Source organism: Eptatretus burgeri, chromosome 13 (genome assembly GCF_056783735.1).
Source record: "Eptatretus burgeri isolate ZD-2024b chromosome 13, Ebu_testis_v1, whole genome shotgun sequence".
Classification (NCBI taxonomy): Eukaryota; Metazoa; Chordata; class Myxini; order Myxiniformes; family Myxinidae; genus Eptatretus; species Eptatretus burgeri.
In genome coordinates, this window is record NC_140973.1 from 67,359,673 (window position 1) to 67,387,172 (window position 27,500).

The 27,500-nt window shown below is 42.0% G+C and overlaps 1 protein-coding gene across 11 annotated transcripts in view; it reads right to left on the reverse strand.

The window, feature by feature from the left end:
• The window catches only part of LOC147014701 (neuronal PAS domain-containing protein 3-like), a 449,452-nt gene that overhangs the window by 202,218 nt on the left and 219,734 nt on the right, over positions 1 to 27,500 (reverse strand). For 7 of the 11 annotated variants that reach the window (XM_085852846.1, XM_085852841.1, XM_085852840.1 and 4 more), the window contains exon 3: positions 10,411 to 10,490. The exons of the other annotated variants lie outside the window; for them this stretch is intronic. In XM_085852846.1, coding sequence (XP_085708972.1) covers positions 10,411 to 10,490 — 80 coding nt within the window. The remainder of the gene's footprint in view (positions 1 to 10,410; positions 10,491 to 27,500) is intronic. 11 annotated transcript variants of the gene reach the window in all.

Genomic DNA, 27,500 nt, shown 5'->3' on the forward strand with positions numbered 1-27,500 from the left:
CCTACCATCCCCCCCCCCCCCAACTCGATCCACATTCCCGAAAATGTTCCTGTGCATTCATTCCCCCTTTCCTTCTTCCCACACTTCTCCAAACTGTGTTTTCATTTTCCATCACCCTTCCATGCACTCTCCCTCCCTCTTTAATCCCTTCTTTCTCTTTCTTTTCCCAGTGCCATCTCCCATAGAAATTAAAGAGGTTTCAGGAAAAAAAACTGCCATTTTGTATATCTAATGAAAAAAGGGCCCTTTACGTGAGCATGGAAAATCATGAGGAATTGCTGAGGAATAAAACTAAAGAAGAGAGAGAGAGAGAGAGAGAGAGAGAGAGAGAGAGAGAGAGAGAGAGAGAGAGAGAGAGAGAGAGAGAGAGAGAGAGAGAGAGAGAGAGAGAGAGAGAGAGAGACATGAGATGTATGACAGGAGGCATCATGAAGTGGCCAATATTAAAGCTTGTGAGAACAACGAGCTTGGGTAGAGTTTGGGAAGAGTACTGGAAGAGGGACGTAAAGAAAAAGAGTTGGTTTATTCGTTAATTCATGAACATGCTCGACATGATACATCTTATTAAGGCGAATGGGCAGGGAAGGATGAACACACAAAAACAAGCAGTCATAGACTGGTACTTACGAAATCGTCAACTTGACCTCTGAATTTGTCCAATAAAAGCTGTCTCTTGAGAAGGTAGCGACGCAAACCAGAAGTTTCTACCATGATTCTGTACCAAACCATCAAAAATTGAATTTTTGACCCCACTGTGACCTTGACCTTTGACCGATTTTGACCAAAATCTAATCAGCGCTTGCCATCACCCTCCTGAATCACATGGGGTAATTTGACATTGGTAGCTTCTTCCGTTCTCGAGTTATCTGTCCCAAACCATCAAAAATCAAATATTTGACCTCACCGTGACCTTGACCTTTGACCGATTTCGACCAAAATCTAATCAGCACTAGCCACCACCCTCCTGAATCACGTGGTGTAATTTGACATTGGGAGCTTCTTCCGTTCTCGAGTTATCGTGCCTATACACAAACAAACAAACAAACAAACAGAAATGGAAGGCATCAATATACTTAAGAAATCTAAAGATTTCGTAAGTAAAAATGGTGAGCAAGAAGAACAGCAAGTGTCTCTGCTCACCTTGTATCTACCCTGTGTTTGCAATGAGCAAGTAACAGGAAGTGTGCTGCCATTTCATGGAGGCCATGACATTCCTCGTGAAACACAAGGCCTTAGATTTCCCGATGTAGCAGGAAGTGCCTCCACTTCATGGAGAAGGATACTCATGAAATGGAAGGCTTTAGATTTCTCAATGTCAAGAAATGGCACCTGGTGCACAGCTGCTTCAGTCCACATTGAAAAGGAATACTCTATGACACTCCATATGAAAGTGCTGCATGCTGAACATGAAGCAGAGTTGTGTGGAGGCAAAGCTTGGCACATCAAAGAACCTCGAGCTTTCAGAGTCACCTTACGGAGATGGTCAGGCAGCAAGTTGTGAGTAATAATTATTCCAATAAACTCCAGCAGTCAGTATTTTGAAAGGGATATGAAAAGACGATATGTCTAGAGAGACGGAACAGAAACACAAGTCCACCTGGGTTGACGATGAGATTCCAGGTTTTGGACCATTTTTCCATATCATGCAGCTTGGCAGGGAAAATATTACTGCCAATGGCTGCCCATCACTCAAATAAACTGCAGGATGTCCTCACATCAGTAGATGAACAAATGATGATGGATTCAAGTATAAAGGAAAGGCATGTCGCCATGGTGACATGACTTCTTTGTGACGCATTAACTATGTAAGCAGATACGTGGTGGCATTTTAAATTCACATGTTAAAACTGACTTCCCTTTTGTGTGAGCTACAAGGAGGGAAAAGGTAATAAATCTGAGCTGCATTCCTTCCTGCACAGCCATCTCCCTGAAGAAGCCACAACTCTGTCCTCGAATCCACATCTTTTTTAAAGATGCCAACACTAAACGAGAGTGCAAACGATCAAAGTTTCAACAAAAGGTGGAGTGCTCTGGAGTGAGCTTTCTGGTCCTGGAAAAAGCCTCACTCTCTCTCTCTCTCTCCCATCTGTGTCCCCCTCACTCCGAAGAGCGAAAAGCTCTGCGTGCCTTCGACATGTCGACTCGACACAGTGCAGAAGAGGTCGGATTTACCATGGAGTCCCCTCATTCCTGTTTTGGGAACTCCGACCCTCCGTCGGGTCTTGCGATACTTTCCAAATCCCACAGTTGAAATGCTCTTTATCGCTGTCCAAGATAACGTTTGCTTCTCTCCTTGCCAATGCCCATTCATTATCCATCTTCTGAGCTTTGAATGGGTGTGAAGACAAAGAAAAAGCACACAGCTGTTAAACGGGTTTGAAAAACAGCTTTTAAAAGTTTTTTTTTCCTTTAAAGTACAATTGCTTCGTTATGACTTGTGACTCCTTTTTACAGGATCTGCAATCAGGTAATGGCAAACATGTGGAGGCTTTTCGATGGATATTGTTTGGAAGTAACACCGAGGACAAGGCTGTTTTGTTGATTGTTTCTGCCGCTGCTCAGTCACGACGCAATTTCTTAAGAGGAAAATACACATCTTCATTGGTTGATGAATGAAATGGTTGAAGGACTCGGTGACAATGACGAGGGTCAGCGTGTGCATTACAGGTCGAGTTCAGAGACGATATGCATCTCGTTTCCTTAATCTCCATCGTGGTCTGTCCGGACCTCAGCGCTCAGATACTCAGGTGTATTTTGGTTTGTTTGTTTTTGCTGTGTGCATATTTTTATTTGATAACTACAATAATAATAATAATAATGATAATAATAATCTATTATTACAAACAATACCCAAACCACAATAATCATAATGAATAGTTTCAAGTGGGACAGACGCTCCTCTCCCGATAGAAGGTGGTTGTAGACATGTTGCATTAGGTGATAAAGAGGGTCATAACCCAAACTTCTACATCCATCTTGTTCACACCATGCGTCATTTCCTACCCCTCATTCCTCCCCACATCCATTATTTGTTCAAGTTTCCCTCTATCCTGTCCTTCATCTCTGCTGTTGGTGTTTACCCTTTTTTTCTTTTAATGCTGTTCCTTTTGTTCTGTTGTGTCCTGATCTGTTCAATGTTTTAGCTCTTCCACAATCCTCAACTCTGGAAATAAAAAAAAAGGTCAGCATCTGCATGATTACTGGATTTATACTTTTTGGTAAACATGAGTGAGTGGATAAAAATTTCTGGGGGGGGGGGGGTAGTGGAAATATGGCAGGGCAATTATTGCTTACCACTCTGGTATAAATTATTAAGGGTAAAATTTGTTGAGAGGAGAGTAAAGTGAACCATTTTTCGGCCTCAATTTAGCCACGCCGTGGAAGGTGGATGGGGGTTATGTATTCACCCCTGACTGCATAAGTCTGTCTGTGAGCAGGACAACTCGAAAAGTTATCGATGGATTCAGACGAAACTAGAGGGGCACTCAGTGGAGCGCATACCTCCGCCATGTAATGCCTGATCCACGAGAACATATCGGGCCCAATACATTTTTGAAATATCATGCGATGCAGTACTAGATCGTTTTTCACTCTATCTCTCAATGGTGAAGAAGCACTTCAAAAATTAAATAATTCTTATAACCAGATCCGGATTCGGATCTTCACCAAAATCGGATCGATTCGTCCTTGTCACACATGCAACCTGTCCACAAATTTCGTCCGAATCCGTCCTCAAGTTTTTGAGACATCATGCTACATCTCGTTTTTGGCCAAATCTCCTACTGGTGAATAATCACTTTTAAAATTCCAATAGCTGGATCCAGTTCCGGATGTTCACCAAAATCTAATCACGTCACTCTTGTCACACACCCAACCTGCCGACCAAATTTTATCTGGATCTGTACACGACTTTTTGAGATATCCTGCACACAAACAGACAGACAGAAAGCCAGACAGATGAAAAATTGCTCATGAAGTGACACTTGGTGAACTGGAACAGCACTCGGTGGAGCACATACCTCCGCCAGGCTAGATAGTGTGCATTTTGTATGCCACTGATCAGTCGGTTCTGAATCCGGCCATAACCAAAATCTAATCGGCTTGTTCTTGTCACCTCATCAACTCATCCACCGAGTTTTGCCCCATCTCGTCCACAACTTTTTGAGATTTCATGTGATGCATCGTTTTTAGCCCCAACTCACAATGGTAAAAATCACTCAGAAATTAAATAATTATCGTATCTGGATCCAGACTCAGATCGTCACCAAAATTGAGTCAGTTCTTCCTCGTGGCATTCCCAGCCTGTCCACCAAGTTTCGCGTGAATCCATCCATAACGTTTTGAGATATTGTGCTCTATGTCGTTTCTGGCTCAATCTCTCAATGGTGAAGAATCACTTATAAATTCTCAGATCCGGATCCGGTTTCGGATCTTCTTCAAAATTAAGTTTTGCTGTCCTTCGCCAGTCAACTACACAAACAAAAAATTTCAGAACGATTAACTTGAAAACTGTGGCCAAAAATCGTGCGACAAACAAACAGACAGACAAATGCCAGAGACCAAAATACTTGGCAAAAATTTTTTTCCCGCCAAGTAACAAAGAAACAAACAGACAGAGAGAGGTGAAAACATAACCTCCCTCACCTTCGGTGGTGTCGGTAAATAGGTGGACTGGTTGGTGGTGTGACAAGGACAAATTGATTAGATTTTTGTGAAGATTCGGATCAACATCTCGACATTAGAATTTGAAAGTGATTCTTCAAAATTAAGAGATACATATAAAAATTAAGATACAAAGAAAAAAAAAATGATACATAGCGTGATATGTCAAAAAGTTATAAATCGGATTTTGACAAAACTTTGTGGATGAGTTTGTTAGGTGACAAGAACAAGCAGATTCTATTTTTGTTCAGGTCTGGATCCAGATCCGGTCTGTCAGTGGGCTAGAAAAGGTAAATTGTTCAGCCTGGTGAAGGTATGCGCTCTACCGAGAGCCGTTATAATTTACGTCATGTTTTAGGCATTAAGCCAGATGAACTAACTGCATTCACTGGCCATTGGTGGACATTAAAGATCCCAGGGTGTCTATGTGAAGAGTTGGTGAGTTATCAATGGCATCTTGAACAAATATAAATTCCCATCGTGAATTTCAGATGTGAAGGCAACAACAAACCAGCCAGCATAAACAAACGACCAAGGATAACCCAAACCTCCCAACATAACCCAAACCACCCAGAATAACCCAAACCACCAAGAATAACCCAAACCATGGGGCATAACCCAAACCTCCCAACATAACCCAAACCACCCAGAATAACCCAGTCCACCAAGAATAACCCAAACCATGGGGCATAACCCAAACCTCCCAACATAACCCAAACCATCCAGAATAACACAAACCACCCAGAATAACCCAGTCCACCAAGAATAACCCAAACCATGGGGCATAACCCAAACCATGGGGCATAACCCAAACCTCCCAACATAACCCAAACCATCCAGAATAACACAAACCACCCAGAAAAACCCAACCCACTCAGCATAACCCAAACCTCCCAACATAACTCAAACCACCCAGAATAACTCAGTCCACCAAGAATAACCCAAACTACCCAGCATAACCCAAACCACTCAACATAACCCAAACCACTCAGCAAAACCCAACCCACTCAGCATAACCCAGACCATGCAGCATAACCCAAACCACCCAGTACAACCCAACCCACCCAGTACAACCCAACCCACTCAGCATAACCCAAACCTCCCAACATAACTCAAACCACCCAGAATAACCCAGTCCACCAAGAATAACCCAAACCATGCAGCATAACCCAAACCTCCCAACATAACCCAAACCATCTAGAATAACACAAACCACCCAGAAAAACCCAACCCACTCAGCATAACCAAAACCTCCGAACATAACTCAAACCACCCAGAATAACTCAGTCCACCAAGAATAACCCAAACTACCCAGCATAACCCAAACCACTCAACATAACCCAAACCACCCAGCAAAACCCAACCCACTCAGCATAACCCAAACCACCCAGTACAACCTAACCCACTCAGCATAAACCAAACCACCCAGAATAACACAAACCACCCAGCAAAACCCAACCCACTCAGCATAACCCAAACCACCCAACATAACCCAAACCATCCAGAATAACACAAACCACCCAGAAAAACCCAACCCACTCAGCATAACCCAAACCTCTCAACATAACTCAAACCACGCAGAATAACCCAGTCCACCAAGAATAAGCCAAACCATGCAGCATAACCCAAACCACTCAACATAACCCAAACCATCCAGAATAACACAAACCACCCAGAAAAACCCAACCCACTCAGCATAACCCAAACCTCCCAACATAACTCAAACCACCCAGAATAACCCAGTCCACCAAGAATAACCCAAACCATGCAGCATAACCCAAACCTCCCAACATAACCCAAACCATCCAGAATAACACAAACCACCCAGAAAAACCCAACCCACTCAGCATAACCCAAACCTCCCAACATAACCCAAACCACCCAGTACAACCCAACCCACCCAGTACAACCCAACCCACTCAGCATAACCCAAGCCTCCCAACATAACCCAAACCACCCAGTACAACCCAACCCACCCAGTACAACCCAACCCACTCAGCATAACCCAAACCTCCCAACATAACTCAAACCACCCAGAATAACCCAGTCCACCAAGTATAACCCAAACCACCCAGTACAACATAAACCACCGAGCATAATCTGCATAAATGACTGATGTAGATTTTCTGAATCGAACATCACCTTTATAAACCAGGCTTATGATGCCAATTTGCTTCATACAATGGAGCCAATGCCAACGGCGAATCCATAAAAAGATTTTAAATAACGATGTCGAGAGAAAACACTGAAGATTCGAGTATATGTTCCTTGTTATGATTCTTTCATTAAATCTCCCCCAAACAGGATCTTCTCATGAGATCTCAGGAAATTCTCATCAGATTCCTACCAAATCTCGAGGAGATTGGGTTGTTGTACCTTCCAGTCTGTATCATCTTGAAGTGCTCTGCCTGGAAAATCTCATCGATGAAGAAAAATAGAACTTTCATTCTTGTTTAAGTGTAAGCAGGAAGTTGGTTTGTTAAAACAAAAAAATCCCACAACTATCCTGAGCTAATTTGAATTGAGTACATCGTGAAGCCAGGTATTAAGAAATCGCAATTTGCTCGCATTGTCCATACAGTGACGTCACAGAGTCAAATTGCCTAAATGTACTCAAGTGGGATCACAATGTTCCTGACTTATGGAAGAATTCCGGTGACAACAGTTGTTCAGAGAATATTTTTTCAGGATGAAAATAGCTCAGAACCACAAAGAACCAATTGTGGCGTAAGTGTGGAACAGGACTTTGTGACACTGTTCCACGTCGAAACGGCATGGCATGATATCTACACCGGTTTTGGCATGTATTGGAAACACAAGACAATGGCGACATCTATAACCAAACAGCACATATACCAATTCATCACCGAACAAATGCTATCGATTTCATTTTCTCATTTAATACCAGGCCTTCAACTTGTAATCTTCCTTCAATTCACAACCTCCCAACTCATTATTTTGTGATGTGTGTAGACGCATACACAGGGGGTATGAAAAAGGGGGAACTGGGGTGCAGTGGGACGAGGGCTGCATCGGTTGCACCACCTCTCGCAGCTGTTCTTGGGAAATAACATCAAGTGCCACCAATGCATTGACAATTAATATTATTGGCTAAGAATGGATGTTGGGAAGAGACGTCCCAATATGCCCGGTTTCCCCTACTATGCTTCAAGGGACTATGGTACTCATTGGATTTCGATCGCTTCTCGTGAGAAATCATAAGAGATTGTTTTTTGTCAGGGCAGAGCAGATGCACAAAGTTAATTGTTGGGATGCTTATGAAGAATGATCGACCAGATTGTTGAAGGAACTCATTTTACTGCTTCACAGCTCGCAAATTGTTGCGGAAAATAGCAACTTGAGCACAGACTGGAAAAAAAAAGAAAGGAAAAATCAAAACAAAGTGAACGTGTGGACACTGGCTGAAACGAATGGTTAACAGTGCCGTTATATCAACATTGTCTCTAAAGAAAATGACGGCTGATTGGCCACTTGCAATTATTCCTTCTGCCAAGAGGTGAAAAGTTATCCAATTTGGATTTTCACCCGAACCAAGCGGATGGCGTGTCCTTCGCTCTTCCAAAACCTTCGGCCGATCAGATGGTGTCCGTCAGTTTTTTTTTTTAAGTTTGTTTAAACATTGTAAAATGTTTGTGTGTCTATTACTGTTGTACCTGCGGGTCCTGCACACCTGTGTATATTTGCTGCTGTGTTATTTTTTTTCAGGTGGAATCGTCGGTCAGATGTCATCTGGCTTCCTTTATTGCCATCCGTATTCTTTTGCTCCATCTCGCTCTTGTCCAACACAATCTTTGCTCTCTACCCACGTCCTTCCGTCCTACTAATACTTCCTCTTATCCCCACTTAATCAAATCCAATGTCAATGTTGTCTTTCCAGAGCACCATAGGTGCTGAAGTAGTCACTGTACAAGGAGCACATTGGGTGGTTTTCCACTGACCTTCCCATAGGTGGTCACAAAATGAATTTTTAATATGGCCAGGGTGCTGACACACGATGGCTTCCTCATGCAAAAGACAAGGTGGGATCTTTAACGTCCATCAAACAATAGCGATGGGACATCCAGGTTGATGTCCTCCTTAAGGATGGTGCACTCACTCATTGATGCACCACCCTGCCTGAGAAACACCAAGGTGAAGGTTTATACTTGGGTCAGGAATCAAACCCAGGGTAGGCAATCAATCCAAAGATGCATATGGATACCTCTGAGCTACCTTGTCAGCCCCATGCCCAATCAATACAAAGTCAACCCTCCTCCACTCTCCCATTTCGACCTCCGACCTTTCTACATCTACTGGAGCCAATAGTGTCCTCCATTTACTCGCACCTCCTTTCCTCAAGCTGTGGTGCATTTGGTGAGTCGTTTCCCTCTGTTGTGCTGCTCAGAAAAGTTTCCAACTCAGAAAATTAAACTTGGCTGTTGCCATGGCTTCGCAATGTTGCTTGCACAGGGTAGAGGAAAAGGGGGTGGTGGAGGCGGGGGAGAACATCCATATGTGTTATTGTTGTTTCGGTTTACTCACATAGTAAACAATACCTGCTAACTTAAGTAATTAACGAACATTGTAGCGTGCTGCACAGTACAGGCAGCTCTTCAGTGCCTTCAAAGGGCTGGTCTGTGTTGGTAATCCCATGCAGTCACGAGTTCATATAATGCTAGCATCACAGGTTGAAATGCAATATCCTGTGTTGGTTTGTCTATCGTCAACCAATATACATGTAATTCATGCAAATGTACAATGCAGTCTGATTATGTCCTTGTGCTGCATGTCATATATGTATAGGAGCCGATAGTCACTTTCAAAAAAGAAAACCTGTATGGCATGAAAGACTGAGACAAACAAGCTCGTCATCCCACCCACTCCATGTTTGTTTAGCAAATCCAGACTGACAGCTCACCTCCAATCCTTTGTCCCCCCCCTACTTTACCCTCAGCTTGTGTGGAACCGTCTTGCTACTTCTGTCTGGCCTTAGTCAAGTATTTAATTATTTAAGGTGTTAGTTTACCATCACCTTATGGCAAATCCTCATGTTTACTCAGGAGCTTTGCTTATTGTCAATCTCTCATCCACTTCCCTTTCCATTACCCCTGTCAGTACGTATACCCCTCAGTGATTCAGTTCTTCCATATTCCTCCACATCTGTTTCTGGAAAAGACGTCAGCAGATAGTGGACAAATGAACGTTTTTTTATGCACAGGATTTTGAGGCTCAAGGAGCAGCTCAATGGCAGAGGGAGAAAGGTTGACAGAAGGTGGTGCACAAGCATTTCATGTCATCCCCCATCACTACAAACAATCTTTTGTACCCTATTAACCTGACCGAACCCAATGCAACTTGCAGGTGACTTTCTCCTATTTTTTTTCTTTTCTCTTCTCTTCTCTTCTCTTCTCTTCTCTTCTCTTCATTTCTCTTTTCTCTTCTCCTCTCCTCTCCTTTTCGTTATTTTCCTTTCATGTTGTGTACAACTGCAGTTCCAATGCCCCACTGTCAGTCCATTGCCAATTTAACCTCTGTAACGTTGCTTTTCCATGAGCTTCGATATTGGATGGAATAAAAAGGAAACAATTGTCAAGAATTGAAAAATAAAAAAGTAACCGAAATATTAGCTCCAATGTTATATTTTACTTTGAATATTCCTCCTCATTTTCTTGCTGCTCCATTTAATAGAATAATTGGGTTTGGAACGTGTAAAGTGCTGGTACTGTGCAGATGTTGGTGCTGATGTACCTGCAGGATCTGGCTGCCAAGATGCCGATCAAACGCCGCGTACGCTACAGCACTGGCACACCGCGGCCGTTGTCCCAGTGCTGTAACATCAACAACAACAAAGTGGAAATTATTAAATTAACCAAGCAACAAATACATTGCAGTACATCCTTTGTCAAAGCTGTGTAACAATTAAGATTTACTTTCAATGATGACCACACATATCCAGCAAATTTTAATGAATGTTCACAGCAAGCTGCCATGGCATTAGCCATAAATTCGAAAGTTTTTCATTCCATCACATCCCCAATTTTGTGCTCCCACCTAGATCTGTGCCTCTACAATTCAAGAACTACAATTCAAGAAGGGCACTCTTCAACGTCGCCAGATCTGCCCTCATCCACATTATTACATCATTATACATACTTGAAACAAGTTTAAATTTAAATCCGTGAACCCAGATTCAAACTAGAGGGGGAGCACTCGGGAGAGTGCAAAACCTCCGCCGCCAATACTTCTGGGTCACTCAAGTGAACCTTATATCTTATTCATTAAATATGATGTCAACAGTGCTCACAGAGTTATAGTTCTTTTCTCCATTTTGGGGGAGGGGGTTGGAAATCACTTAAAACATGTAGAAATGCAAAAGAAAGAAATCGAAATTTTGTTGAAAAAAAAGTTGCAAAATTTTTTTTTCTCTAACAATTTTTTGGGGGGTGGAGATCACTGAAAACATGTAGAAATGCAAAAAAAAATTTCTCTAAATTTTTTTTTTGGGGTTGGGGGGTTGGAAATCAATGAAAACATGCAGAAATGCAAAAAATAAAAATTTTCTCTAACAATTTTTTTTTGGGGGGGGACCAAGTCCAAAATCTAATGGCATGATCCTTGGACCATACCTAACACCCCTACACCAAGTTTCGTCGAAATCCTAATCACTTAAAACATGTAAAAGTGCAAAAAACGAAATCGAAATTTTGTTGAAAAAAAAAGTTGCAAAAAAATTTTTTTCTCTATTTTTTTTTTGGGGGGGCGTTGGAAATCACTTAAAACATGTAGAAATGGGAAAAAATTCTCTAACAATTTTTTTTTGGGGGGGGGACCAAGTCCAAAATCTAATGGCATGATCCTTGGACCATACCTAACCCCCCCCACCAAGTTTCATCGAAATCCGTCGAGGAGTTTTTCTGTAATACTGTTCACAAACAATCAAACAAACAAACAGAAAGGGGTGAAAACAGTAACTTCCGATCTTCGATGGCGGAGGTTAACTAGAGGGGGAGCACTCGGTAGAGTGCAAAACCTCCGCCGCCAATACTGCTAGGTCACTCAAGTGAACCTTATATCCTATTCATTCAATTTGACATCAACAGTGCTCACAGAGTTATAGTTTGCAACTTTCCCTTTTACTTTTAACTTTTACATACTCAATTCATTCGTCATAACTAGATTCCTTGAGACAGAAATTGATTTTACGTGGGTATATCCACCTGAAGTTCCAAAATCAGCCGCAATTATAATTTTTGCATGTTTTTTTTTGTTGGAAATCACTTATAACATGGAGAAATGCAAAAAAAAATCTAAATTTTGTTGAAAAAAAAGTTGCAAAATTTTTTTTTCTCTAACAATTTTTTTTTGGGGGGGGGGGGTTGGAAATCACTGAAAACATGTAGAAATGCAAATGAAGAAAAATTCAAATATTTTTTCAAAATGGCCACCATAGCGGCCATATTGGATTTTGGACCAAGTCAAAAATCTAATGGCATGATCCTTGGACCATACCTAACCCCCCACCAGGTTTCGTCGAAATCCGTCGAGGAGTTTTCCCGTAATACTGTTCACAAACAAACAAACAAGCAATCATAAACTGGTACTTACGAAATCATCAACTTGACCTCTGACCTTGTCTAATAAAAACTGTCTCGAGAGAAGGTAGCGACGCAAACCAGAAGTTTCTACGATGATTCTGTACCAAACCATTAAAAATCGAATGTTTGGGATGTTTGACCTCACTGTGACCCTGACCTTTGACCGATTTTGACCAAAATCTAATCAGCGCTAGCCATCACTCTCCTGAATCACGGGTGTAATTTGACATTGGTAGCTTCTTACGTTCTCGAGTTATCTGTACCAAACCATCAAAAATCGAATATTTGATCTCACTGTGACCTTGACCTTTGACCGATTTTGACCAAAATCTAATCAGCACTTGCCATCACCCTCCTGAATCACGTGGTGTAATTTGACATTGGTAGGTTCTTCCGTTCTCGAGTTATCATGCCTACAAACAAACAAACAAACAAACAAACAAACAAGCAGTCATAGACTGGTACTTACGAAATCGTCAACTTGACCTCTGACCTTGTCTAATAAAAGCTGTCTCGAGAGAAGGTAGCGACGCAAACCAGAAGTTTCTACGATGATTCTGTATCAAACCATCAAAAATCGTAACGTCGACCAAAGCAAAAATCTCCATTTCTCCACGCAATTATACCTTAACGTAACTCAACGACGCGTCTGCTCGAGCGCACTGCATCATGGGACGACCTGTGACACGTGGAGTGAAATATTTTTATACAATTTTAAAACGTCTCCAAAAGATCCGATTTTACCAGAATTCCAACAACCGAGTTTTGAGCGTCCTAAGCGATCGCAAAAACCGAAGACAAAATTAAATCGAAGTTAAAACGAACTCGTAACGTCGAGAGAAGCAAAAATCTCCATTTCTCCACGCAATTATTCAATATTATTTTATCAAAGTCACAAAACCATAATATTCGGCCATCCACCAACAATCTTTACATAATCCGACGGCTCAGCGAGTCAGGCATGCGACGATAACCTTTATTGGGATAAAAAATGACTTTTAAACACTATCTTTATCGAAAACACCGTCAGCGCACACACGCAAAACCTTTACGTGGGTCAACGACATGTCTGTTCGAGCGCACTGCATCATGGGACGACCAGTGACGCGTCGAGTGAAATATTTTTTATACAATCTTAAAACGTCTCCAAAACATCCGATTTTTACCAGAATTTCGACTACCGAGTTTTAAGCGTCCTAAGCGATCGCAAAAACCGAAGACAAAATTAAAATCGAAGTTAAAACAAACTCGTAACGTCGAGCGAAGCAAAAATACTCCATTTCTCCACATTAATTTACGGAATTATGTTTGACCTCACTGTGACCTTGACCTTTGACCGATTTTGACGAAAATGTAATCAGCGCTAGCAATCACCCTCCTGAATCACGTGGTGTAATTTGATATTGGTAGGTTCTTCCGTTCTCGAGTTATCGTGCCGACAAACAAACAAACAAGCAGTCATAGACTGGTACTTACGAAATCGTCAACTTGACCACTGACCTTGTCTAATAAAAGCTGTCTCGAGAGAATGTAGCGACGCAAACCAGAAGTTTCTAAGATGATTTTGTACCAAACCATCAAAAATCGAATCTTTGGATGTTTGACCTCACTGTGACCTTGACCTTTGACCAATTTTGACCAAAATCTAATCAGCGCTAGCCATCACCCTCCTGAATCACGTGATGTAATTTGACATTGGTAGCTTCTTCTGTTCTCGAGTTATCTGTACCAAACCATCAAAAATCGAATATTTGACCTTACCGTGACCTTGACCTTTGACCGATTTTGACCAAAGTCTAAGCAGCACTAGCCATCACCCTCCTGAATCATGTGGTATAATTTGACATTGGTAGCTTCTTCCGTTCTCGAGTTATCGTGCCTACAAACAAACAAACAAACAAACAGAAACGGAAAACATCAATGTTGTTGTTCGTCTTTCGGCTGCTCCCGTTAGGGGTCGCCACAGCGGATCATCCGTTATGATCCGCATACTGATTTGGCACAGGTTTTACGCCGGATGCCCTTCCTGACGCAACCCTGGTCGCCTCTTACGACACAGGGATAAGGATTGGGTTTCGCCATGATTCCGGGCTGCCGTACACCCTCCCATAGCGCGGCCCAGCGCAAAGCAGAGCTCCCGTCCTCAAGCGATCCTCCAACCCAAGCCTCCGAGTAGCCGGATTACAGGCACACGCCACTACGCCCGGTAAACGGAAAACATCAATATACTTAAGAAATCTTTAGATTTCGTAAGTAACAAACACACAAACAAACGCACAAACAAACAAACAAGTAGTCATCGACTGGTACTTACGAAATCGTCAACTTGACCTCTGACCTTGTCTAATAAAAGCTGTCTCAAGAGAAGGTAGCGACGCAAACCAGAAGTTTCTCCGATGATTCTGTACCAAACCATCAAAAATCGAATTTTTGGATGTTTGACCTCTCTGTGACCTTGACCTTTGACCGATTTTGACCAAAATCTAATCAGCGCGAGCCACCACCCTCCTGAATCAAGTGGTGTAATTTGACATTAGTGGCTTCTTCTGTTCTCGAGTTATCTGTACCAAACCATCAAAAATCGAATATTTGACCTCACTGTGACCTTGACCTTTGACCGATTTTGACCAAAATCTCATCAGCACTAACCATCATGCTCCTGAATCACGTGGTGTAATTTGACATTGGTAGCTTCTTCCGTTCTCGAGTTATCGTGCCTACAAACAAACAAACAAACAAACAAGCAGTCATAGACTGGTACTTACGAAATCGTCAACTTGACCTCTGACCTTGTCTCACAAAAGCTGTCTCGAGAGAAGCTAGCGACGCAAACCAGAAGTTTCTACGATGATTCTGTACCAAACCATCATAAATCGTAACGTCGAGCGAAGCAAAAATCTCCATTTCTCCACGCAATTATTTAATATTATTTTATCAAAGTCACAAAACCGTAATATTCGGCCATCCACCAACAATCTTTACAGAATCCGACGGCTCAGCGAGTCAGGCATGCGACGATAACCTTTATTGGGATAAAAATGACTTTTAAACACCATCTTTATCGAAAACACCGTCAGCGCGCACACGGAAAACCTTTACGTGACTCAACGACGCGTCTGCTCGAGCGCACTGCATCATGAGTCGACCCGTGACGCGTCGAGTGAAATATTTTTTATACAATCTTAAAACGTCTCCAAAACATCCGATTTTTACAAGAATTTCGACAACCGAGTTTTAAGCGTCCAAAGCGATCGCAAAAACCGAAAACAAAATTAAAATCGAAGTTAAAACGAGCTCGTAACGTCGAGCGAAGCAAAAATACTCCATTTCTCCACATGAATTTACGGAATTATGTTTGACCTCACTGTGACCTTGACCTTTAACCGATTTTGACCAAAATCTAATCAGCACTAGCCATCACCGTCCTGAATCACGTGGTGTAACTTGACATTGGTAGCTTCTTCCGTTCTCGAGTTATCGTGCCTACAAACAAACAAACAAACAGAAACGGAAGGCATCAATATACTTACGAAATCTTTAGATTTCGTAAGTAACAAACAAACAAACAAACAGAAACGGAAGGCATCAATATACTTATGAAATCCTTACATTTCGTAAGTAACAAGCAGTCATAGACTGGTACTTACGAAATTGTCAACTTGACCTCTGACCTTGTCTAATAAAAGCTGTCTCAAGAGAAGGTAGCGACGCAAACCAGAAGTTTCTACGATGATTCTGTACCAAACCACCAAAAATCGAATTTTTGGATGTTTGACCTCACTGTGACCTTGACGTTTGACCGATTTTGACGAAAATCTAATCAGCGTGAGCCACCACCCTCCTGAATCAAGTGGTGTGATTTCACATTGGTAGCTTCTTCTGTTCTCGAGTTATCTGTACCAAACCATCAAAAATCGAATATTTGACCTCACTGTGACCTTGACCTTTGACCGATTTTGACCAAAATCTCAACAGCACTAACCATCACCCTCCTGAATCACGTGGTGTAATTTGACATTGGTAGCTTCTTCCGTTCTCGAGTTATCGTGCCTACAAACAAACAAACAAACAAACAGAAACGGAAAACATCAATATACTTAAGAAATCTTTAGATTTCGTAAGTAACAAGAAGTCAGAGACTGGTACTTACGAAATCGTCAACTTGACCTCTGACCTTGTCGAATAAAAGCTGTCTCAAGAGAAGGTTGCGACGCAAACCAGAAGTTTCTACGATGATTCTGCACCAAACCATCAAAAATCGAATGTTTTGGATGTTTAACCTCACTGTGACCTTGACCTTTGACCGATTTTGACCAAAATCTAATCAGCACTAGCCATCAGCCTCCTGAATCACGTGGTGTAATTTGACATTGGTAGCTTCTTCCTTTCTTGAGTTATCGTGCCCACAAACAAACAAACAAACAAGCAGTCATTGACTGGTACTTACGAAATCGTCAACTTGACCTCTGACCTTGTCTAATAAAAGCTGTCTCTTGAGAAGGAAGCGACACAAACCAGAAGTTTCTACGATGATTCTGTACCAAACCATCAAAAATCGAATGTTTTGGATGTTTAACCTCACTGTGACCTTGACCTTTGACCGATTTTGACCAAAATCTAATCAGCACTAGCCATCAGCCTCCTGAATCACGTGGTGTAATTTGACATTGGTAGCTTCTTCCATTCTCGAGTTATCGTGCCTACAAACAAACAAACAAACAAACAAACAGAAACGGAAGGCATCAATATACTTACGAAATCTTTAGATTTCGTAAATAACAAACAGAAACGGAAGGCATCAATACCCTTACGAAATCTTTAGATTTCGTAAGTAACAAACAAATAGAAAGGGGTGAAAACAGTAACCTCCGATCTTCGATGGCGAGGTTAAATATTAAATTATTCTGGCTGCCAGACCATGCGTTCAATCAGGTTGAAATTTAAAACAGATATTTCCCATGACTGCGAAATCATAACTGTGACGTTACACGTTGATTGATGAAGCGGTTCAAGAAAAAGAGTTTTTAAAATATTTTCGTTCAATCCAGTATGGCTGCCAGACCATGTGACCTATTAATTATCCATGAACACCCCCTGGCATCCCTAAGGCTTGGGGAACATGTAAGTGAAGTTCTCCTCGATCTGTAAAGCTATTCTGGAGAAGAAGATTTTAAAATGTATATTCTTCAAAAAAATCATAGCTGCCAAACCATGTGATCTATGACATCATATGTGGAGAACTTTTAGTTCCTCAGGGATAAGCGATCGTACATGCAGAGTTTTGCCTCGATCTGTTCAGCCGTTCCAGATGAAAAGAAATGTGAAGGTTTTTATGTTAAAAAGATATGACTCTCAAACCATGTGACCGATGATGTCATCAATCGGATAAAGCATTTGATATATATGCAATTATGGCATCATCAAGAAAAAAAAATCACACATTCCCTCCCCATGGGGAGTACTTCACATGTGCCAAGTCTCAATTGTTTTCCACGGAGTGGTTTCGGAGATAGAGGTCCTAAGTTTCTTCCTTTTTCCAACATGGCTGCCATAACCGCGTGACCTCTGACGTCACAATCTATATATTAAAGGAGAGGCAGTTTTCTGTCATGCTACATCATTTTGGCTGGGACGTCATTACAGAGTAGGACAGCTGACTCCAATGTCCGCCATTTTTTCATGCAGTTCAGGTCGAACACATCGTCGAACCTGTCATATTCACAATCGCCATGCATGCCCTTCCTTTGCTTTTTTCCATTTAGTGTGAAACACAAACAAAGCGATTGTTAAAATAATCATCAAATATCGAAAAGATAGACGTCATGGGCTTCTAACGACAGTACATATCGGCCAACAATACTGTACTAACATTAATTATTAAAGTGATGGATTATTTCAAAAAACACTTTTAGTAACCATCGTTTATGTTTCTTAATTATTGCATGACAATTAGGAACACTGAATATTCCTTGACCGCAGAATGAGTTCCTGGTACGAATGCAGATGACGGCTAAGTTGCATTAAAATCCATTTTTTCTGATTGTTCTCATTATTAATTTGTTAAACTCTTATACAAGCCCCCAAAATGCCAAAAATAAACAGAAAGACTGTTGTTGATCACGATGTTGCTGAACAAGGCCATCGTGATTTGTCATGACTATGTCAGCAATGGCGCTGTGCCAATTTTACGACAGTGAGTCAGCAATCTGCGTGTGATGTCAATGCAGCTCAACACTGGCAAGCAAGTGCTGCTTTTATGTTTAAGCACATGCTGCTATGTCTCCATCTCACCAGCAATATGTGTGTGATGCCAAGGCAGCTCAACATCGGCAAGCTCATGCTGCTATGTCTCCATCTCACCAGCAATCTGTGTGTGATGCCAAGGCAGCTCAACATCGGCAAGCACATGCAGTTATGTCTCCATCTCACCAGCAATCTGTGTGTGATGCCAATGCAGCTCAACATCGGAAAGCATGTGCTGCTATGTCTCCATCTTGCCAGCAATCTGTGCATGATCCCGATGCACATCAATAACGGCAAGCACGTGCTGCTCTGTCACCATCTCACCAGCAATCTGTGTGTGATGCTAATGGCGCTCAACTTCAGCAAGCACGTGCTGCTCTGTCTCCATCTCACCAGCAATCTGTGCATGATGCTAATGGAGCTCAACATCAGCAAACGCATGGTGCTATGTCTCCATCTCACCAGCAATCTGTGCGTGATGCCAATGGAGCTCACCATCAGCAAACACATCGTGCTATGTCTCCATCTCACCAGCAATCTGTGTGTGATGCCAATGGAGCTCAGCATCAGCAAACACATCGTGCTATGTCTCCATCTCACTTGCAATCTGTGTGTGATGCCAATGGAGCTCAACATCAGCAAACGCATGGTGCTATGTCTACATCTCACCAGCAATCTGTGTGTGATGCCAATGGAGCTCAATATCAGCAAACGCATGGTGCTATGTCTCCATCTCACCAGCAATCTGTGTGTGATGCTAATGGAGCTCAACATCAGCAAACGCATGGTGCAATATCTCCATATCACTTGCAATCTGTGTGTGATGCCAATGGAGCTCAACATCAGCAAACGCATGGTGCTATGTCTCCATATCACCAGCAATCTGTGCGTGATGACAATGGAGCTCAACATCAGCAAACACATCGTGCTATGTCTCCATCTCACCAGCAATCTGTGTGATGCCAATGGAGCTCAACATCAGCAAACGCATGGTGCTATATCTCCATCTCACCAGCAATCTGTGTGTGATGCTAATGGAGCTCAACATCAGCAAACGCATGGTGCAATATCTCCATATCACTTGTAATCTGTGTGTGATGCCAATGGAGCTCAACATCAGCAAACGCATGGTGCTATGTCTCCATATCACCAGCAATCTGTGCGTGATGACAATGGAGCTCAACATCAGCAAACACATCGTGCTATGTCTCCATCTCACCAGCAATCTGTGTGATGCTAATGGAGCTCAACATCAGCAAACACATGGTGCAATGTCTCCATATCACTTGCAATCTGTGTGTGATGCCAATGGAGCTCAACATCAGCAAACGCATGGTGCTATATCTCCATCTCACCAGCAATCTGTGCATAATGCCAATGGAGCTCAACATCAGCAAATGCATGGTGCTATGTCTACATCTCACCAGCAATCTGTGTGTGATGCCAATGGAGCTCAATATCAGCAAACGCATGGTGCTATGTCTCCATCTCACCAGCAATCTGTGTGTGATGCTAATGGAGCTCAACATCAGCAAACGCATGGTGTTATGTCTACATCTCACCAGCAATCTGTGCGTGATGCCAATGGAGCTCAACATCAGCAAACGCATGGTGCTATGTCTACATCTCACCAGCAATCTGTGTGTGATGCCAATGGAGCTCAATATCAGCAAACGCATGGTGCTATGTCCACATCTCACCAGCAATCTGTGCGTGATGCCAATGGAGCTCAACATCAGCAAACACATGGTGCTATGTCTCCATCTCACCAGCAATCTGTGCGTGACCTTAATGCAGATGAACACCAGCTTCGTAAAAATCAGCATCAATATATTGCACATGAGGCAATCAGGAATATTTTGCAGCAATAACGCTACTCTGTTCAATTTCTTCATGTGGCACAGTGATACAGCCTGGATGAAAGTGTGCGGATGACAAAAATGAACACTGGGTTGATAGCAGTAAACATAAACTTCTGGGAGCATGGAAGGAAGCGTTTTGTTGCCTATACACCACCCAAATAAAGGGAGGTTTTTCTGCTAAACTCCGAACTGTTCCACGGGTCCCTGCTAGTTACCATTAAAACATTCTGCATGAGTAGTCGCACGTTTGGTGAAAAATTTGTGTCAATTGGATAAGCGGTTGCAGAAAAAGCATAAAATTAACACGGTCGGACGGACAGACAGACATCTGACACTTTTTATTAATCATACAGTATCGGTTGTTCCTAAAATATAATATAATAAGGATTGTTGTAAATTATGTTAATTTTTCAACATCCTCGATTCAACTTTATTTAAATTGTAAATCTCAACACACCGTTCCCTTGCCTAAAATATGAACCTTCTGTATAAGCAATTGGTTGGTTTTCCAACCGCACAAATCATCAGCTGGGCATTGTTCTTCCTCGAGGTTTCTATCCTTTCAGCCCATAACCTCTCCAAACGGTGGATCCACAACCTCGGTCACGGATCCACATCAGCAGATTACCTACATCAGTAGATCCACAACTTCTGTTGCTTCCAGACAGTCAGTCAACCTATCAATGCAACATCACGAATCAGAGTCTATTCGCTCGAGGATGTAATGTATTATCACATCGTTACAACTCCCATCACACATTTTATTCTATGATAATACATTAAATCATGCACATCTTACCATAAATATAACATGTCCACCAACGAACACGACCATCCCACTCACCTCTGGATGAAACTGTAATTCAAATATTGAAATGGTTATTTATAAACGGTTTTCTAGATGCTGCATTGCAACTAGCAAACAAGAAAAATGGTTTAAGTAATTTAAAAAATTTTTAATAATGTATTTATATAAATATCTCGTAAATTATATTTTAATATTCGTATCGTATTTCACTAATTCTATATGGTGTCGTTTTATGATCTTAAAGAAAACTTGTTTTAATCTGCTAACTACAGCTCCCTGGGTTAGTAAACGTCTGACTAGTTGTTTTAACCTATTAATAAGTTCAGTGCTGCGTGTGGTTTCTCTCATGGCCCTAATTATTTCACCAGTAACCGTACCATGGAATAACTTGTTCGGAATACTGCTGTCTAAGAAAGGTATTCGTACAATGTGGAATGGAGATTCATCTCGTTTATCAAATTATTTGATGTGAAATTTATTATTATTGATGTCGATTTGTAATTATAAAATATAAACTGAAGTGTGAGTTTGGTTTTCCTTTTTTAATTCCAGTTCTTTTGGATATATATCATAATGAAGCTGATCAAATACAAACCCATCATTAATTTCAAGGAAATCATTAATGAATCTAAAGATGCTTCCACACCTTCACACAGTTGTTAGTTTATTCCTGCACATGTTCTGGACCCAATCAGACTTGCTACATGTGCAGGAATAAATTTACAAACAAAGGGGTCGGATCTGAACCCATGGGTATCCCCACTGTCCGCTGGAGTAACTTTGTTGCCAAATGACAAGAAAGTGTTGTTTAGGAGAAATCAAATACTTTCTTTCAGTATATTTTTTGAAAAACCACGTGAATGCTGATTTACCTTTATAGACCAGTTTGCTCTTCTTTCTCACACACACACACACGCACACACACACACACACACACACACACACACACACACACACACACACACACACACACACACACACACCACACACACACACACACACACACACACACACACACACACACTGTCCTCTGAGAAAGAGGGGGTAATATATGGTCCTATAGCTGCTGTTTTCCTGGTGTCAGCAGAAAAATAAAATAAAATAAAAACACCTCCACAATTTACCTTCATAATAATCGATTTCAAGGTAAACAAATGTGAATATGCTGACTGGTGTGAGTTTGACACGTGTGGCTGAATGAGCATTTCGAGCAAAGGCACGATCGCTGTTTCGGGCCCGATTCTGGTAAAAGCCTCGAACGGCCATCATTAGACCCAAGTTGAAGAAGAAAGGTTCACTGCCTGAAACTCCTCTGCTGGTCCCATGATTGATCACAGGTTCGGAGCATAAGGACATCATGTGGCCCCCATTAAGTGCCGTAAGGATACCTCTTCCTTTATGCTGACTATCCGGGACAGGTGAGGGCATCTGAAAAAAAAAACTTTGTGGTAGAATTGTGGTTCGCCATGTAGTTATTATGGAGACATCGTTTGTGAATTATTGCGCTTGGAAACGAAATACACTTCTTTTCCCAGCTGAGTGGAAGCTTAGGGTTGTGTTTAAAGTTGTGACATGCAATCTTTCACACTTTCAAACGTACGGTATGTAACTGCGCGCTACGGTGCCGTCGTTAAACCACCTGTAACAACGGCAACAAAGTTGCACTATTCAAGCTTTGCAAAACATACCTATTGAACTGGACATCCACATGTGGGATTACTCAGAGTCTCTGAAGCACTTTTATCACCGCATAGTGGACCAGGTGCAGCGAGGAAAGGCCGTGGCATGGAATAGCTAAGACTCATGAGTGCCAATGGCAGTTGTAAACAAAAGCACGTGGTGGTTGCAGTGCATCTGTTCTTAGATCAGTAGGTCGGTGGGCCACACACTATGCGAACATCCACAACGAACCAATCTGTCTCGTTAGTTTGACTCTGAATGGGATAAAGTATTGTTTCTAGGTTGTTCCAAAAAGACGTAACCACAACCCATTGAAATCACATCAAATTGTTGCAACGTAATTTTGGGACACCCTGTATTATCGTTTATGTCAAGTTGTAGTTCATCCCTGGTCCTGCATTTGAACCCCCTAGCCAAGGGTGTCAATATCAGCTTGCAATTCCAGAAGTGTTTGGTCTTCTATTTTACGATTCGCTGTGTTAAATTTGTGGTTGAACTGCTTCTGCTTCCCCACCCGTATATTCCCTCGCTCATGCACTTTACAAATGAAAGGCTACACATGCTGGTGTATCAGTAAACTTTTGGTTTCTCACTGGTTGATCTGAGAGACCTCAACGTTTGTTGATGTGTCAACTTTTGATTGATCAAACACAAGCATTTGTCTCAGAAGTTAAATAATCGTTGAAATATTTCACAAAGAATCACCTTGTATGGACGACAAGATCATTCAACCAACCAAAGGCTGCTGCAAAATCATGGGATGTATTTTTTTTTAATGTCAACATGATCCCAGCCAGCTATACATCCTGTCCTGAAGATGTCAAGCTGCACAATACAGTGCCATTGCTGGGATTGTACCGAATGGGATATTTAAATTCGGATTTGCCTTCATTTTGCCAAGGAAGTATGAGATTCGAGAACGCAACCACTGCAGTCATCGTTGATGTGATTTGTTTCTGCAGTCGATGAGTGTCTGTGGATCGTGTAAGAACAAGTGCACACACTTCATAAAGATCAAGGATGTGTGAGTTGGACCACCGGTCTTTTGACTGAAATGCCATATTTTGTTGCTCAGACCACTCTGCCCGCAGGGACACTCAAGGACGCACCTTCGTACAGCGATCGAAAGAATAAAAAATTAGAATTCGAGCTTTACATGTGAGAATAAAACTGATGGAATCGTCATAACCCATACCATGATAATGGGTGCTGTGGCTCATGAAATAGCCATCCACACTCTGAAAGAACACCGTACCATCCCCTTGTCCTGAAGTCTCATGTTGTGCACATTTCACCACTCTTTACCTGCGGAACCCGTGCTCTGAAACTATTCCCAGGAATTGAAGTGCAAATAGAGTGTGCAAAGCTAGAAGGCATTATTCAGACGATAAAAACACACAAAACGGCAACATATCAACATTAACTCCGGCCTTCCTTCAAACCTTCGAAACTTATTCCAAGGTTATCGCTAAGCCGCCATTGCTTAGCATTCAAATTGCCAGCAAACAAGATGCGGTCTATTTCGATTAAATCGCACGGAGAGAAACATTTTTCATTATTTCCCATCGCTCAAAACCACGGCGCAGTAAATCAGCTCACGGCTTAAATGAATTCACGGCGCTAATAAATATTCATGGCGGAGTCACGACACTGTATTACAGGTGTGGAGAGAGGTGTGACAATCTGGCAGCGAAGGCCGATAATCTTGCCCGTGCAGGATTCATTGGGAATCGCAGTTACTCGCATGCACGCGGGTCTGCACAGAGGGACACGCAGTTAATTACCTGGCACCAGGCCCAGAGCCGCCGACCGGAGGGGCAACTCAGGATTAAAGGCAATGAGCACGCCGCATGGATATATTAAATATATATTTTCAACTTCTCTTCCTTTTCTCCTTTTTTTTTTTATATCCGTGCAAACAAAGACAAAATGAGTATGCCAAGTGCTGGGTCAGCCAGGTGGCTTAATGAATTGCAGGCTAACAGCAAGCAATTTGTCAGCTCATTGTGGCTGGAAGAGAAGTGGGGTTGCGGCGATACTTTACGGCTCAGCGGAACATGCGTTTGTGTTGTGTCCCGCCGTCACGTCGCCTGCTTGGACTGTCTCTTTGCTCGAGTCACATCCCAAAAGAGCGATCGCATTGGAACCCGGATAACCCGACGGCGCGAGTCGTGGGGACTTTGTTATTACAATTCCTTTGGAAGCACGTGTAATGGAGGGACACCTGACGGCATCCATAAGGGCTGGAAAAAAAAGAGAAGAAAAAAGCAGAAAAAAAGGGAAGGAAAAAATAGAAATAGAAAAAAAAATAAGTGATTGTGATTGGGCATTCCGAACAAGGTAAGAAGATATCCGAGAGGTAAACACAAGAATGTTTACTAACAAGGTCAATATTAACTGGTGATGGATACCCGAGGCATTAAAGGCTGCACAATGATCTATGATACCAGCAGAGCACTTGTCATGGTCTGCTTTGTAATAAGTCATGATAATCTGCGTCGCTTCCAGTGCTCTTTACAAAGAGTAAACATCGAAATTGAAGAAGACGGACAAACGTCCCATCCTAAACTATAGCTTGGATTAACATTTAAACTTGGCTTAGGACTTCAGGATTGTATTGGCAGCCACAGGAATCACCTTTCTCCATTCTTTACCTTAATCATCTCGTGGCCATAATGTCATCCGATTTAGCTTACGGGACATGCTGCCAAGGGTGCGAATGGAAGCAAAAGTAACAAGGAAGGATCTCTTGCCTCGGCAAGCTGAATTTGAACACAAATACTCAGCACCAGGATAAGAATGTTTTTATGAAATTTGTAGTTCACAGCATTTACCATGTGTGATTTCGTCCTCAAATGACCAGTGCGTCATGTTTGGCGGCATATCCTTATCCACCTCCAAAACATGAACTCCAGATACAGATATAATATGTGATCATGATGGTGAGAATTGCTAAATTTACCTGTCGGAACACACAAGGAAAATTGACACAAAATGAAGCGAAATATAATTTTTTTAACAAGAAAATAAATAACATCCTCCGTAGTGAATATGCAAAATTAGCTTTCAGATCCAAGACTGCCTGTGATTATCAAGAATCACTACATGGTTATGTTGTCAGACAGGATGGTGCACAGGTATTTACAAATTTACATTTGCATTTACATTTGGGGTGTCGAATTCAGATTCAATTCCCTAACCCGACGATAAATAGTTATCCTGGTGGATAACTCTTCTGTTATCCTGGCAGAGTATCTGTTATCCTGAGTAGCAGAGGAAATCCTGGTGCTTCACGGGCCAGGAATTCCACCACAGTTAAGATGTGAGTTAACTCAGATGTAAGTTAACCTGGATGCTCCATCTGTGAGGACGAGTTGGTGGACGTTAAAGATGTCATGGTGTCTTTTGTGAAGAGTAAGCGAGTTACATAACGAGTACAACTACGACTACTAATCCACATTCCCAGTTGAAGGTCACAGCAAACTACTTGGAGGTTGACCCTTTTGCACCCTTTGGATAGGGGGAAGGTGGGATTAGGGAGAGAATTTATGGAATTTTTTGGCCATGGTGCCAGCAATTGCTTGCCTACTCTTCACGAAGGATACCGTGGGATCTCTAACATCCAACTATTGTTGGCAGACAGAACGTCCAGTCTAACGTCCATCCGAGGGATGGCATACACATTGATGAATCACCCTGCCTGTAAAACACCAGGATGACAGCTTACAGCTGGGTCAGGATTCAAACTCAGGTTAGACAGCTTCGAGGCCGAGTGTGCATAACTCTTGGCCGTCTTGCCACCCTCTAAGTTATCACCGACACCTTGAGACAATTTGCAAATTCTGGCTCAATTCAGCCTCAGTCGAGAGTCAGGCCTGATCAAGGCAATTTGTGAAAGATCTAGGCCAAAAAGTTTGTCTGACCGAACCCACGAGAAGGTGGAAATAATTGTGGCTGCTAAAGCAGTAGCAGTATCAGAGACTCTATTGCAACAATGCGGCATTCCCAGCATCGTTTTTATGGAACAGCAGCAATTCGCGGACGCTCTCAAAGAGCAAGTACATCACGTCGAAAAAGTCAACAATACCTTCTCGTGCTCAAGATGGTCGTTAAAATGGCCCCCATGGCTGCCTTGTTTTGCAGCTCTATAAAACAGCTGCTTTAGTGTTCCAACTTTTGTCTTTCTCGAATGTTTATGATCAGAACTCTTTATTGGCAATTTGGGTTGTCTTATTTGCTGTTTAAATCGAGGTCCATTTATTAGCTCATGATGCTCAGGCCCAACTTCAAATCAATCACATTCACACAATGACTCCATCTTTGCTCTTTGCTTATTCAGATTTCTTCTGATGACTCCAATGCAATGTTTGGTTTTCAGTTTAATTATGTTTGTACCATATTCTGATGCTGGGTGGACTGTGCTTCCCCCACTGATGGGCCTCTGCTAGCTTGTACCTGTTGCTGTGTTTGTCCTTGGGGAGTAACTGCTGAAATCTATCTATCCAGGTTGCTCCCGACATATATGTTCTTTGTTCCTTTCACATTTCTTTCTACTTTTTCACATTTCTCTTTATTCATTATAATTCTTGCTTTTTCTTTAATTCTCTCTTTCTTTATCTATCTGTCTCAGGAGAAGTGAATTCTTGCAGA